The following is a 16,231-nucleotide window of genomic DNA, read 5'->3' on the forward strand; positions in this document are numbered from 1 at the left end:
AGTGAGCGTTGCTGAGAATAATTTATCTACGACCTACAGATGTCAGCGTTTCGGTACTTCGACAAGCTGCGTAGTCATGGGACGTACGAACAAGCGTATAAGAAGGAACTATTTGAAGTAGGAAAACAGATTTAAGTTTCAGGGACGATCCAAAGGCTCTGGCGAGTTCTTGCTGCACACCATATTTGCCTGTACTGCACAAGCTACTGCCCACTTTCTTACCTGTCAGGTTCTTCAGAGTGTGGTCGGGAAGGCCTATCTCAGAGCCAGTTCGGATTTTCCAGGTGGCAAAACGGCCTGGACCATGAGCCACCGGGCACGGAGAATTTTCCTCCCAGGAGCAGAAGTCTTCAGCGTGAGAAAAACAAGCACAAACACATGTATAACATGAATTGCTAAGCGTTCGTCTATATTACGCTACAAAACGACAAAAAATATCAACGAACAATCAGCTCAAATACAGAATATGTTATCCATTCAGTAGAACTATGGCCCTGCTCCGGAGTACTGAATCGAGAGGAACGAACACCACGAAAGCGTGATTTCGCCGAAAGAGGAGATAAAAGAGAATGCGCATTATAACTCACCATCAAAGATGCCTGTGAAACCCGTACTCTTTTACGCATTCGATATTTAGCACAACTGTCGCCACTTACCATGAAAGCCACCTGTGAGACTCATACTGTTTTACGCATTCGATATTTAGAACTGTCGTCACTTGACACCTGAGAAACCCATAACGTTTCCCGCGTTCGCTGTTTAGCACAACTGTCGTCGCTCTCAATCATACACCATGTGAAACCCATACTGTGTCACGCATTAGGTCTTGAGAACAAATGTCGTTACTAACCACCAAGGACATTTGTGAAAGCCATACTGTATAGCACAATGTCGTCACCGGCCTGCTTATCGGACACGCTCCCTTTCCCTCTCCTCTCACTAAGTGCAAGGCTGCAAACTGGAAAAAGTATGGTCAACCTCGCTGCTTTTCCCCATCTCTCTTTCTTGTCATATTACACTACTGCTCAGAGCAACTAGGCCCTTGAAGCGATTAGCCTTTGTGGTCTCCAAGCCACACATGGAGTGTAGGCTGCATATTGAGGCCTTAGATTGTTTTACCACCTTGTGATAAATCCAGGTTTATGCAGTTGCTTTAGGTATTACTTTTATTTTGTTCATTTTGTTTATAAAACACTTCATGCTGAATATTTTATCTTTTTTATTGTGTCGTAGATTTAGGTCACGCAAATATTTCTACACATATCTTGACCTCGTTAGAAAGATATGTTATTGTACACTTGCCTGCTTAAAGCGTTCTCCGCCAAACAAGTGCATAATGATGTGTGCACGATGTTTACGCGAATGCACATAAACATAAATGTGTCTCTAAACTTACGCGTTTGGATTCTCTACAATTATGCGTCGGGTACACTGAACTGGTGAACCAAATGGGCTCGGATCAATAAATGCTTCATTCGCGCCATCGTATCGCTTCTAGAATCTCTCATTTTAATTGTGCTTACTCTCGTGGTTGGCGTTTTTATTCACAAACTCCTCCATTGATTTGCAGAATTATTTACGAAAAAAGCCACCAGAAAGAATGTGGTCGCTAATAAGAGCAAGGGCTTTGTTCGGAACTCTGCACTATTGCCTCACCTTGCGTCAAATGTGCTTCGAGATCACAATTAAAGATCTTATCTCGACGTAAAAATTGGAGGACGCTTAAGCTTTGCCTTTAAGATTGCAACGCGATAGCGTTATCGGGCTCAGTTCGCATCACATTTTTCTTCATGAGTAGGCTTCACTGCAACACCTAACGTGGAAAAGCCAGCTCACAAAGACCAAGCTTACACTGATCCCCCATAAAGTGGGCTTCACTTTTAAACACAAATGCAATTCTGGGAAGACATTTTTACAGGGACAATATAAGCAGTCATATCAAAATGTGAGGGCCCTAGGACCTTTTTATTGTTTTATTAATTGTTTGCTGTTGTCCCGAGGCGCGCGCGTATCCAAAATTGAGAAAAAACTCGGTTTTCCACATTCCCCTCATTTTTGCCTAGAACCAATGTACAGACAAACACCAAAAGAATTGGAGGATGCTTAAGCCTCGCCTTTAAGAGTGGAACGCCACAGCATTCGAAGATACCTGGTTGCTTATCAGGCATTTTTATCGTATATTCAAATTAAAATCCGACGCTATCCCGCCTATAGGTTGTGGTTAAGTCGTACTCTACGATTTTTTGACGGGTTTTACTTTGGGAAATTCAATTTTTGTTCACTAACGCCTTGCGCCACGCGGAGGGCCTATGTGGTCGGAGTCGTTCGGGATGATTTGGTTCGGCATAATTATTTCCGCCAGACGCTTAATTTAACGCCGACGACGGATTTTCTGCGACGCGGGGCCCTTAACGCTATCGCATTAAAATGTAATAACACGGAAAGTTCACACAAGGTGCATGCTACAAACATACCAACGTGTTAGATCAGCGCTTCACTGGCAGCCCCACGAGCTAATATTAATTCGTCCCCTGTTTACAATGACTATATTGCATGATGACCTGGGGTAGGGGTGGGGGGGGGGGGGTATTGTGCAAGGGTCCACCTAGTGGACAAGTCCACTTCGGCTGTCACCATTGGCTCGTCCCTCACGAGCACGAAGGTGCCAGCCAGTCTCCTTCGCGCTCGTGTGGCCTGAGCCAATGGCGATAGCCGAAGTGGACTTGTCCACATAAGTGGACTCTTACAGAATACTCCCCCCCCCCCTCCTGATCTCCTTGGCACAATAATGTCGCTACAGACGCATGACATACAACAATGTTCCAGGAAGGACACTTTCACTTTTGATTTCGCTCTACAAATTTTGAAAGTAGTGAAACTCTATGTTAAATTTTGGGTAAACAGCGAACTTCCACTAAGAGTGGTTTTCGAGAAACTAGGTGGCTCTGGAGCGAAGAGCTCCGGTGAAAGATGACCTCATGTAGATTTCATTGTGGTTTTGCAGATAAAAAACACGTCTCTAAAACGGCAATGCCTTTATGTGACAGTAGCCGGTCCCTGTGATCAGACGTAAGTCAATATGGAACCGATTCAAACCAGTCTCGAATCCACTCGTGTCATTTTTTCTCGCAGTAATGTTGCATTCCCCTGACGCACGTCAATGGAATCGAATGACATGCAACGCCGTATGTTATGGCTTCATACATGGAAGTCTATAAGACAGTGCGTCAAGCCATCTGTTACCTCGAATACTTTACCGATGTTAGGACTTGGTCAATTCCATACAATGTTACTTAAGTCAAGTGACAAGGTGGCGAAGTTTTCTGTCTTCGTAAAAACAATGCGCCAAATGCAAAGCTGAACCCAACATAACTAGGGCTCCGCCTGGTGTCTGATCCTGGTGATAGCGGTGACACAGCAAATTCGGAGACAATGGTGAAGAGCGAAAGCGATGTAATGTAGAATATTGTTTCGGTCGTGCCACAGGGCCCTTTAGTAACAGTGAGGCTGTTTAAGCTATCCGTAAAACAGTGCTCGTCACTCGAAAAAACATTGCTCAACGAGGACGTCACCGCGCGTTGCCTAGCAACCACCTGACCGCGCGATCGATAAGTGGTTCTTGAGGGAAAGGGAAAGGTTGGCGCGGTGGGAGCAACCACCTCGCTGAGCGGCGTGTGCTTCGCCTCCTCTCTGTGCCGTGTACATGTTGCCTTGACAGGGGACTTTAAGGAGAGGGAAGTGGAGCATACGCGCGGCTCGCTATGCTCCGGAGAGCGAAATAAATTCTAGCAGAACCAACGAGGCAACGCACACAGCTGCTGCCAACGCCGTTCGCGTTTCCCCGCGTTCGTGCCGAACGCGCGCGGTGTCTGTGACTGCAGCAGGCGCCTCTGGTGGCAGCTCGTCACGTTTCGACCAGCCATGCCTCAGCAAGTGTAGAGGCGCAGCTTGGCCGTGACGTCACCGGGGAGATAAAGCTCGGAGCCGCCGCGACGGCGGCAGAACTCTCGTTGACTCTATAGCGAGTACATGTACCTTTAAGAGAGAGAAATAACTTTATTGTGTGATAATTAAAAAAATACTTCGATGCCCTCAGTCCAGGGCGTCGCTTGCAGCGTGCTGCAGCGCTAGGCCGATGAAGACCGCAAGGAATTGTTGGTCGTAAAGGGAGGTTGCGGCGGTCATCCACTCGGAGGAAGGGGTAGGTGGGACGAAAGAAGGCTTGGGTAAGGGGGGTAGCTTTAGATGGCATTGCCATATGATATATGATGTGTTGGGAGGATAGACACCACAGTGGCTACAGCACTGGAGGTCTTCAGTGAGTATGCCTTGGAGGAGGTGTTTCTGTGCTGGAGTGAGCAGGGTGTTCGTCTGGCCTTGTCGGATGAGTGTGCCCTGTGTCCATGTAATTTCTTGGTGTAGCTCAGGGTATATCCTGCGTTCGTACCTAAATGGGTGCAATTGTGGTGGTGGCGTTGGTGAGATGAATATATTTGCCGGGGGATGCTGGGAGCTTGGAGCATCATATCGCAGGCAAGATGATTAGCTCGTTCATTCCCCAACATCCATTCATGACCAGGAATCCAGACAATCTCTACCTGGCGATGGAGACATTGTTGTAACTGTTGTGTGATATGTTTAGGTAAGACGTCATGTATGAGTTTTCTACATGCTGACATCGACCCAGTAAATATGATGGGTGTAGTGATAAGTGTTACTAGGAGATGTATCGCTGCTATACCGCTGGTAGTTCTGCTTTGGTCGTATCAGTGTTTGAAATAAATTCACTGTGTATTGTCCGAAAAGTGTGATCTACCACCACTATAGCAGTGGTAGATCACTGACACTAGCGTCTGTATAGTAATATGTGCCATGTGGGTTGCGCCCTATGTATCTTTTGAAGTATGCTACTCGCTGTGTTCGCCTAGCCTTATTAATCACAGTGTGCATGTGTCTGGGGATTGGTGCGATCTTGAGCAGTGACCTAGTTTGCGCTGGAAGTGAAAGTGTGGCTGGTACGGATGTGGGTGATGGTTGAAAGCCCACGCTGTGAAGTATGTGTCTACCCTGCGCAGTCTCTTGGAGTCATATCTGGCGTCGTCTGCTCGAGTTACCACTGCGCGGCGGCGCGCCGCCGCGAGTTCTTGCCTCCGTTTGTGAATGGTGATTATTTCAGTGATGGTATTGTGACATACCGTGTCGGTAAGCAGTTGTGGGCTCGTGTTGACGGGGAGTCCCAATGCTAGCTTGGTAGCCTTGCGAATTAACGCATCGATGCATGCCATATCTTGTTTGCGGAGATTGGTGTAAGGCAAATGGTATCGGAGTCTGGATATAAGTAACGCATCGCGAAGGCGTCGCATGTCTTCTTCTTTTAGTCCTCGGTTTCTGTTAGATACCCTTCGCATCATGTGAAGAACTTGCTCTCCTTGCTTGAGCAAGTGCTGTACTGTAGCGGCATAGCCACCATCTTTCTGTACATTGAGACCTAGAATCCTTAGAGATGTGGGCTGGGGTATGGGTGCGTTCTCACACATAATTGGTGATGCATGGGGGTTCCCACATGGGGTTGCACTAGGAGAAGTCCTGATCGGAGTCCAATTTGTGCCGCCGCAGCTTGGATGTTGTTGAAAGCCTGTTGAAAGGTATCTGGTATGAGACCTGGGGATCCTCTTTTTATCCAGATCGTGATATCATCGGCATAAATTGTGTATTTTATGTCTGGAACTTGTAGCGCCCTGTGTATTCTACACATGGCAAGGTTGAACAACGTGGGGGATACGACTGGTCCTTGCGGTATGCCTTTCTGAGGGTGCGGGTAAGCCTTTGACGTCCTGCTACATACGCTTATCGTGACGGTGCGTTTCTTCAGAAAGCTACGGATGTAATTGTATAGTTTTGGGTCACATGCAGTAGCTGCAAGATACTGTACCATGCTGTCGCGTGTCACATAATCGAAAGCCTTTCTAAGATCTATTGCAAGGATGGCTGTTAGTTGGTCCCACGGTGTAAGAACGCAGGTGATCCGACGGCGGCGTGAGGCACGGCCACTTAGGGTGACTTTACGCACGCCGCTGCCGCAAGGGGCGGCACCTGTTCTGGGGGCAACTTTTTCGCTCGGTTTGCTGGTGCTTCTATGGGCGCGCGCGGAAGAGGTGCTTTATTTCGATGCATATATGTCGTTCGCCTGCTTAAAACGACTCTATTTGGTTGGAGGAACATCCCTTTATATTTCTGCCGACATTCCGATTAACGCCGATGCTGCGAGCAGCGGCTACCTAGCAGCGGCAACAGCAGCGCGCCGTCTGCTCGAGCAGACGACACGTCTCTCTCGTGTCGTAAATTACGGTATTTTGACAGAAAGTGGTATGACACCTTCTACCTGCTGATGATTTGGCGTCTGAATAACGAAAAATTGCATATCTTTAGGTATGGGTGTATCAATGTTGACATAGGTCGTAAATTATCCACTTTTGTGCCGCTGCTCCAAGGGCCCCTGAACACGTGCAGCCCCCAGCGGCGGCACTCACTTCCGGTCACACGAAGTGGCTGCTCTCTCGCCCCAGCACGAGCCCGCCGTCGGCGCACCTCTCTTCTTATACCGTGGTTGGGCCATGCTGGGTTGGGTGATATCTTCCTGCAGTTGGAGCAACACGTCCTGTGTAGATATCTGCTGCCGGTATCCTATAAGGGAGTGTGGCATGTATGCCGTTCTATCTAGATGTGTACGGAGCCTATTGAGTATTATACGCCCTAATAGTGTCCCCACACGACAGGTAAGAGAAATTGGTCTTAGATTTCAACCACTAGGGGTATTCCTGGTTTCGGTATGAACACTATCCAAGCCATCTTCCATTCATGTGGGAGCTGATCTGTATCCCATGCTTTGTTCATTTGTTGAAGGAGGAATTCATAGTCGTCATTGGTGAGATTCGGAAGCTGCGATGTTGTGATTTGATCGGGCCGGGGGTTTTATTGCGACATTAGTAGAGCATCTAACTTCCTGGTTATAATGGTGTCGATGAGCGATTCGATCTTTGGGATAATGTGCGTCATGAACTCGTCTAAGGCTGCTGTAATCTTAGCACCTATCATGGCTCTGTTCGAGTGTCTGAATCGTTGTAGTTTGGCGCCGTGCCCGTTTTGATGCCGGCGATTGTGTATCTACATCAACCTCTTGTGCAGGCAGTGCAGTGTCGGCAGTAGAATTTGTCGGGTTGTCTGTGCTTGTTGCCTCCATCCTGTCTGATGGCGCGTCCACTGTGTTGGACAAAGTTCGTGCTTCTTGTGAATTAGGGTGTGGCGGCGCGACTTTCGTTTTCATGTTTTCATGAGAGCGCGATGATAGTCGACTGTTGCTTGCTTTGTGAGTGATCTTACAGTACGGGTGCAAGAGGGGCCTTGGGAGGGAGGGGTGTCGAGTGGCTGACTCACCTTAGCTTCCCTTGTTGTACTGGGGCTTCCAGAGAGGGCCTTCACAGATGCTGTAGTGGTGTTACGCACTATGGGTTCCTGGACGGTGTGGCCGTTTCTGCTGCGGCTTCTACTGCGGCTTCTACTGGGGTTCGTGTTGCGGCTCCTGTTGCGGCTCCTGTGGCGGAACCTGTGGCGTTCTGGGCTCTGGCTTTCCTCTTGAACGGTGACGACTTTGTGGGTGGGTGCAGGTGCAGTTTCACCTTGAACATGGATCTCTGGATTGGCATGTTGTCTTTGTCTTAGTCGCTTGAGGTAGGCTGGCCGGCGCACCGCTTAATCTGCTGCCTTACGGGTCTCGCAATCTGGATCATCTGCCGCATGGTTCTCTCCGCAGTTGGGACAGCCAGGTTTGCAGTCGTGTGCACCGTTCGAGTCGGTCGTTTTGTGTCCACAATTCTTGCAACGGTTAGCATTGCTGTTGGGGCAGACATCTAGTCTGTGGCAGGTGGCGCAAAATTGGGCTCGGGGTTGGTGAGGAACGCAGCGGAGGATGCCCCCTCTATAGATAACTTCATGTGGGATGCTCCTCGAAACGTGACGAGGGCTGTTACGGTGGCACCCATCGTGCGTGCATGCAGTATTTTGTAGTTGGGAGCCCGGAGTACATCCATTAGATCCGCCGATGATGTGTTGGGTTCGATATCGCATACAATTCCCTTGCATTAGTCAGGTGGCGCCATGGCATAGATCCTCTAAGGGTACGTTTGAGTGCCGTAGCTGGATGATTCAGGTTTCTGCAACTTCCTGGCTGCGACTACATAGGCACATTCTATCACGCCCAAGTTCTTCTCGTTGCGTATTCTGAGGGTGGTCGAGCTTGCTTCAGAATTCGTGAGGCCTGCCGATAGGGCCAGACGAGTGTGCAGCTCTTGTGTATGGACGAACGCTAAGTTATATCCTGCTGGTAGCCAAAAGATTCAGTCAGAAAATTCTCGGGGTTGGGCTTACTCTTGGGTGGGCGCGGGGCCTTGGAGGTCCTGCCGTCGGCATCTGTGACTAGTTTAGGAGCCACGCTGCATCGACGCGTCGCGCGTCGGGGCCGCGTTCGCAGGAGCGTCGCAGCGTTCCCTGTTCTTCGTCAGGGTTAACCCAGGCGGCTCTGGTGCAACGTTGCCGGGGAAAAGGTTTGGGCAGCCTGGCTGGCTTCAGACTTGGCCCACTGGGTCTCCAGATGTAAAGAAGTCTCTGCAAACAAACTTCGGTGGAAATCCTGTCGATTTGCGGCATAAATAGGGCCAAATAGATGGAGCAATGTGGAGTCGCGTCTGTTCGCTGTGGCGACCGGCGTCGCCCCTGTAGCCTTGACAGGGGACAACCAAAGAAGATCCGCACACCCGAAGAAGAAGCCGCTCATCTTGAAGGGCGTCGCGCGGTCAAGTGAGGATCTGCGCGTAGGCGGCGAGCCGATTCGGAATACCGTGCCTAGCAGCACTTAGCCTTTCCTAGCAAAACTTAGACAAGCCTAGTAAAACGTGGGAGAAGCTAGGTCGATCACCAGCTCCGCTGTTTACTCCAGCCTTGCACCACTAGTGCAAGCTGCCCATGTTTTTTTTTTTTTTACCTCCTCGTTGCCGAATGCTGTATCGCACATTTCGCTACTAAAACCATTATTATTGCGAAAGCGTTATATGTCCCATGAGGCAGAAAAGCCCGCGTTGTCCGCAACGAATGTTACCCAAAAGTCAGTGTGATGTCATCAGCGTCTTCTAAAGCGTAAGTACTAATACAGAAGATAGTAAGTGGTATAGCAACGTTAATTAGTAATAATTATGGGTAAATAATGTTATTTAGTGAATTATTAGGAATTAAGGTGAAATAAGTAAAATTAATTTAAGTTGGAACAAGTTTGAGTAAGCTCACCTAAGGTGGAGTAAAGTGAAAGAAGGTTAATGAATATATTAAGGCGGATTACAGAAGAATAAAATAGATTAAGATTGGTAGAAATTACAGCCATATGGATTGCGATGTAATAAAGTGGATTAGGATGCATTAAAGTTTGTACAAATTAGAGCAGGCTGGATTAAGGTATAGAGTTGTGAACGACACCTGACAATGTAGAACGGCACGTAACAACGACGTAATCAATCATTTAGAGAATTCAAAATGCTTTCGCATTCAAATTACGTAAGGATACATAAGTCAAGTGACTGTCAGTTTATGTGACAGCTGCTCACCGTACTGCGACGGTGCTACCACCTCCAGAGTGTGGCATTACGGACCGACTGTGTACTCAGATTTACAAAAATGAAAGAGACGATTCGCAGAGCGACGTAGACGACGATGGTGAGGGTAGCTTGCGCATGTATACTTCAGTTATATTGCTTCATCTACCTCTACTCCGCGTGACAATATATCCTTATAAAAAGGCGCCGCAGATTCGTTCTTTATTTTTTGTATTGCATCATGAACCCGCTGAAGGAAGGAAGCCACGAGAAGGTGTACGTATGTCATTCGCTATAGACCCCATTTATTTCTCCGCCGCAACATTTTGCTCTTTATAGAACATTCGCCTCCTTCGTGGCTTCCCTTTCGTACTACATTTCCCCCAGACACTCTAAATTTTCTAGCCGAAAGTCATTTCTTTCCTCAATCCTCCAGATATAGCGAAGTGCACAAAGCCTAGAAATGTCTCAAGTCACAAGCAGAAATATCACACAAATCCATTTGCTCACCCCCGTTAACATCGTAGCTGAACGGTCCAAATGCTGGAGGACTCTCTAGTAATTTTAGTAGAAAATTCTAAATTCTTTTGTATTACGAACTTTCAATGCAACATCTAAAAAAATACAAAAAAGAATAGACGACCACGAGCGCTCGTAATAATGTATTTACGTTATCACCCTTTCCGAGTTTGGTCATGTGGTCTTTTAATTTATTCATATGACCCTCCTCTATACACCGCAAGCGACTAGGCAATCACAGTGTGATTTTAATAAATTGCCCGCAAAACTTCCCATCCATACCAATTATGTGTTCAAATGCTTCACACAACTTTCGCAACAATGGTACGTACAATTTGCATCGTTTATATGGAACGCACAACAATGTCGGGGCACTGCCTGATACTTTGACCAGTGTACAGTAACCACTCATACTCACCTCTTTGCGGACAAAATCCTGGGGTGACTTCTATATCATCCAGAGCCACTAGGGCTTGCTTCATAAAGAACGAAATCCAAAGCTGAAAGTGATGCATTAAAAATTGCAATTACCATATAGAAAATGGTCTCATTGCCAAACCACGATATCTACAACACCTTCAAATAATCTCTAAAGTTCCTCGCAATATAGAACTACGAGCATTTAGCACCATTTAAGCAACATGTCTTGACAGCATTCATTAAAAGAAAATTACTAGTTTTCTATGTAAGCGTGATTACATTTATGCAAAAAAATGACATGGTAAACACAGAAGATTTCTAAAAAAGGTGGCGTGTGCATTGATTTATCATGCTGCCTATTGTCGCGATGTGCAAACAGCAGCAACCGCGAGAACAGGGTAGACCACTTTAATTAGCTAGACTGGATTGATTAGGCGTGGGCCTCGTCTTCTCTCCTAGCTGCGCGAGAACTTCCTCTTTCTCAATAGATAATTATACCATGTTTTTATTGAAACCGGTATGGTATAATTCGGCACCTAATTACACAACATTCATTGATCATCAGGCTTGGGAAGCATTCTAACAGTTCATGGGGGCAGTACAATAAATACCAGTTATAGTATGTGGCTGTGGCGGTGCACAGCGCTGTGATCCATTTCAATGAAACGATATGCGCAGCTTACGTAGAGGATTGGTATGTAAAGATAATGAGCTCAATTTCTCATTTTCGTATTGTTTCAAATACATCACATATTATTGCTGTGATATCAAATGCCGTATTTTTAATGATGAGCAACACGAGAACAAGGTGAGAGCAAGAGCCAACGTTTCGACAAGAGGACTTGCCTTCTTCAGCAAGTCCACTTGTCGAAACGTAGGATCTTGCTTTCACCGTGTTCTCATGTTGTTCATCGTCTTCGATTTCAATATCCCGCATTTCCAGTGTTCTCTCGTTGTTTTTTATTTATAATTCTCATCTTCAGTAAAGGAGTGAAAATATTGCGTACTGATCCATTACGATGCACTTTTCAACATATTGGGCAAAGACTAGACAGGAACGCCACGATCACAGATTCCTTAAAAAGTTTAAGTGCAGTATTGGATGTGTGCAACAAAGTCGACAGCAGACGCGGAGCGTCTTCTCTCCGATGTTCACATGAAGGTGATGATAATGTGGGGTTACAGTAAGCAGGTCTCTATAAGGAGCTAAACCATCTTGTTATCTCGTTGGAAGGGTAGAGTTGCTTCAGAATAGCTATTGTCATCATCATCATCATCATCATCATCATCATCATCATCATCATCAGCCTATATTAATGTCCACTGCAGGACGAAGGCCTCTCCCTGCGATATCCAATTACCCCCGTCTTGCGCTAGCATATTCCAACTTGCGCCTGCGAATTTCCTAACTTCATCATCCCACCTGGTTTTCTGCCGTCCTCGACTGCGCTTCCCTTCTCTTGGTATTCATTCTGTAGCCCTAATGGTCCACCAGTTATACATCCTACGCATTACATGGCCTGCGCAGCTCCATTTCTTCCGCTTAATGTCAACTAGAATATCGTCTATCCCCGTTTGTTCTCTGATCCACACCGCTCTCTTCCTGTCTCTTAACGTTACTCCTAAGATTTTTCGTTCCATCGCTCTTTGTGCGGTCCTTAACTTGTTCTCGAGCTTCTTTGTTAACCTCCAAGTTTCTGCCCCATATGTTAGCACCGGTAGAATGCAATGATTGTACACTTTTCAACGACAGTGGTAAGCTCCCAGTCAGGATTTGGCAATGCCTGCCCTATGCACTCCAACCCAATTTTATTCTTCTGTAAATTTCTTTCTCATGTTCAGGGTCCCCTGTGAGTAATTGACCCAGATAAACGTACTCCTTTACAGACTCTAGAGGCTGACTGGCGATCCTGAATTCTTGTTCTCTTGCCAGGCTGTTGAACCTTATCTTTGTCTTCTGCATATTCATCTTCAGCCCAATTCTTACACTTTCACGATTAAGGTCCTCAATCATTTGTTGTAATTCGTCTCCATTGTTGCTGAATAGGACAATGTCATCTGCAAACCGAAGATGGCTTAGATATTCGCCGTCGATTCTATTGTATAGCTATTGTATTGTATGCTAAAAGAGCGAACAGCCGCAATAGAAGCGCATTCTGTCTGCTGATTCCAAGGAGGTGTAAAAAAAATTTTAAACCTCCTTGGTTGATTCGTACATACTCGTATATACAACATGCCAGAGGCCAGTTATTTGTTTTAACAACGAAGCTATTTAAGCTATCCGTAAAACCGTGCTCTTCGACCGAAAAAAAAAAACATTACTGAAAAACATCACCGAGTTGCCTAGCAACCACCTCGCGGAGCGGCGAGTGCTTCGCATCCTCTCCGTACCGTGAACATGTTGCCTTGACATGGGATGTTAAGGAGAGGGAACGAGAGCATGCGCGCGGCGCGCGCTATGCTCGGGAGAGAGAAAGAGAAAATGATAGCGAGAGAGAGATATAGAAATAAATTGTAGCAGCACCAACGAGGCAAAGCGCAGAGCTGCTGCCGACGCCATCCTCGTTTCCCCGTTACCCCTCATTCGCGCTGCACGCGCGCGGTGTCCTTGACTGCAGCAGGCGCCTTTGACTGCGGCTTGGCAGGTTTGGACCAGCCACGCCCCGGCAAGTGTGGAGGCGCAGTTTGGCCGTGACGTGACCGGGGAGATAAAGCTCGGAGCCGCCGCGACGGCGGCAGAACTCTAATTAAATCTGTAGCGAGGACATGTAGCCTTGACATCCGGCATGACCAAACAAGATCCGGACACCCGAAAAAGAAGCCACTCATATTGAAGAGCGTCGCGCGGCCAAGCGGAAATCTGCGCGTCAGTGGCGAGCCGATTCGGAATACTGTGCCAAGCAGCACTTAGCATTTCCTAGCAAAACTCAGCCAAGCCTAGTAAAACCCGGAAGAAGCTAGGTCGATCACCACCTTCCGCTGTTTACTCCTGCCTTACACCACATGCGCAAGCTGCCCTTGTTTTTTTTTTTTTTTCAATGTTTCTGTAGCACCAGGGGTTACTATGTTTTGCTGCAAAACGTCACTTCAACCTTCCTCCCCCTCCCCCTCCCGTCCTCTCCCCCGTACGTTTAAAAGCATCCACCTTATACAACATGTGGATCCTAAAGCAATTTACTTAAGGTTGTGAAAATGAAGCTTGTGATCGAAGCAAGAAAATTTTCATTGGACGGATGCTTAAGTACCGACTGCATCTACATGTGGGCCTCTGCAGGCACTATGAAGTTTGCATCATTATAGATTAATTTTCGGTCCGCTTAGATTCCTGGTATTTTATGTGCGCGGAATGTAAATTTCAAGGCAAGGGTCAAAGGTAAATGGTACCAAATATTTTAAATTTTGATCAATGTTCCTTTGTAACTACGGGCGGAAGTCCTGCCTAAAATATGGCGCCACTCTTCTTCTACCAGAGCAAGTCCTCATGTTACATTGTTATTGTGCGCTTTTCGGACAGCCTCATGAGCTGCAACATTCTCCAGGCCATTGCCGAGCAGGTATCCACTGGAACATTATTTTGTGAACTTCTTTAACTACTTCTGTAATCTCTTTCAGAGTCTCATAAGCTACAACTAAGTTCTGCGAACTAAAGTTGATATTGTCACGAGCTCTCGTAACAAAGGACAGAAAGAGCGCGAATGACCACGGGGACTGGCGGTGGAGAAGGAAGACGACGTTCGGCTGGCTGCTTTTGTGCCGGGCTCGAAACAAGATGTGACTTCATTGCAGAGGGGTGCAGATTTAGGCCTATGCGCAAAATCGGATGATTTGGCTTCATAGATGGAACAGCGCATCATGAATGACGAAGAACCACATAAGCGACGAAACTGAGATTCTAGTAGTCACCACCGATTCAAGTTGACGTCGTTTTTCAAGACAAGTCGATAGAATATGCCGCAGCCCTACAAATATGTGCAAATGCTACGAATTTGTGCCTACTAACGTTCAAGTGGTATAAACGTTCCAAGACGTACCTGGAATTTCCCCTCGGCCCTCTTGAAGTTCACCCGTACGTGTTCCCATTGGTGGCTTGAGGGAGCGCTGGCAGCATATAGCCGATCAATCCCTGACCACACCGTGAGACTGCAATGCGAATTTCACGTGTTGAGTGAATGAAATTTCCCTTGAATGTTCTGTGCTGCCTTATTTCCTTTCTTGCTTTTTTACGTTCCCTTCATTTCGCTTCGCGTCTCGATATTGTATTCTTGAGGCTCACATCCGAACAGGACTTTCCTTTTAGATGCCCAATACATTTGTACCTATACAAAATTAATATGCCACAGAAATACTTCTAACCTTTCTTTATCTCATTCCGCTGATTTATGTAATTTGTAGCTTTATTTGGGCAAGTAAGCAAAGCCCGGTTTCTTTATGGTTTCTCGTTGCCGTCCTAAGCTACGTATGGTACTACTAGTGGGATCACTCTGCCTTCGATGACGCACTTTATATACAAATGCTCCTTAGAATTGCTCGAACGTTCTAGAGTGGCCAAGCCCCTGTGGCCCCCTCTACCTACCCGGTGCCGCCTGTAGCATTTTTTGCAATTATAACCTTCAATGCTCTGAGGTTCATTAAGTTCTTATAGCTAGTGTTTCTTTCCAATTCTACGTATAACTTTTCGGCCTCTCACGAATACTTACCCGACGTGGTTTGAATGGACGGCGAACAGCCAGAAGCTGAGGCAGGCTCCGTGAGTTGCGTTAACGTCTAATTCAGGACTTTTGAATACTGCAGTCCCGTAGTCGTAATCCACGTCGTGCTTCGCATATACGAAACGTCCTTCAAAACAGAATAAAATGATCATCTTGGCAAACGTATACTTGGATTTAGGATAGCAAAAAACAAACAAAGGTATGCTCAGCTTGAGCATCAATTTCGAATTTAAAATCTCAAACTGAATGGTTGAAACACGAAGGACACTAGACAGTTAAAAAATGTTATTTAAAATAAAAAACAGCTTGTTATCCTAAAGCGATTTACTCAAGGTTGTGAAAATGAAGCTTGTGATCGAAGCAAGAAAAAATTAATTAGACGGATGATTAGGCACTGGCTGCATCTACATGTGGGCACTGCAGGCACTCGGAAGTTTGCATCATTATAGCTTAATTTTCGGTCCGTTTAGATTTCGCCTTCATCGATAAAAAGAGAACATTGCAGAATATCGCAGCAATAAATAATATAGTAATAATAATAATAACATAATAATACTCAAAGCCTGCCTTCATAGTGTGCGGTTGTCATCAATTTTATATTTTAAAGCGAAGCTTTGTACCTCTACCAGCCAAGGGTTCTGTCGTGTCCGTCGTTGTAATCAAAAAACGATCCCGACGAACCGCTAACAATTGCAGGTATAGCAGTATAGCTTACTTGAATTCAGGCATTCAGCGTACAACTAATTAAGCACTCGTTTTCGCAAGAAAAACCACAAAAACAAGCTTCAAAGTGATGAGCCAACATGATGGATGATAAGGGCTGCGGGCAAACAACGGAAACAGGCTCGGCGCGGTCCGTAAGATTAGATTGCAGCTGTTGCAAAGCTTATGCAGCTGCTTGAAAGAGGGTTGACGTCATTCGAAACCCTTCCAGCCTAGTAACTG

The 16,231-nt window shown here is 46.4% G+C and overlaps 1 protein-coding gene across 1 annotated transcript in view; it reads right to left on the reverse strand.

Annotated features, from left to right (window-relative positions):
- Nucleotides 1-16,231, reverse strand: part of LOC119448918 (MAM and LDL-receptor class A domain-containing protein 2) — a 666,053-nt gene that overhangs the window by 539,594 nt on the left and 110,228 nt on the right. The window contains exons 24-27 of the mRNA XM_049666563.1: nt 15,275-15,413; nt 14,609-14,717; nt 10,576-10,657; nt 223-348 (exon numbers count right to left, since the gene is read on the reverse strand). Of these exons, the coding sequence (XP_049522520.1) occupies nt 223-348; nt 10,576-10,657; nt 14,609-14,717; nt 15,275-15,413 (456 nt within the window). The remainder of the gene's footprint in view (nt 1-222; nt 349-10,575; nt 10,658-14,608; nt 14,718-15,274; nt 15,414-16,231) is intronic.

This window comes from Dermacentor silvarum, chromosome 4, assembly GCF_013339745.2.
Source record: "Dermacentor silvarum isolate Dsil-2018 chromosome 4, BIME_Dsil_1.4, whole genome shotgun sequence".
Taxonomy (NCBI): domain Eukaryota; kingdom Metazoa; phylum Arthropoda; class Arachnida; order Ixodida; family Ixodidae; genus Dermacentor; species Dermacentor silvarum.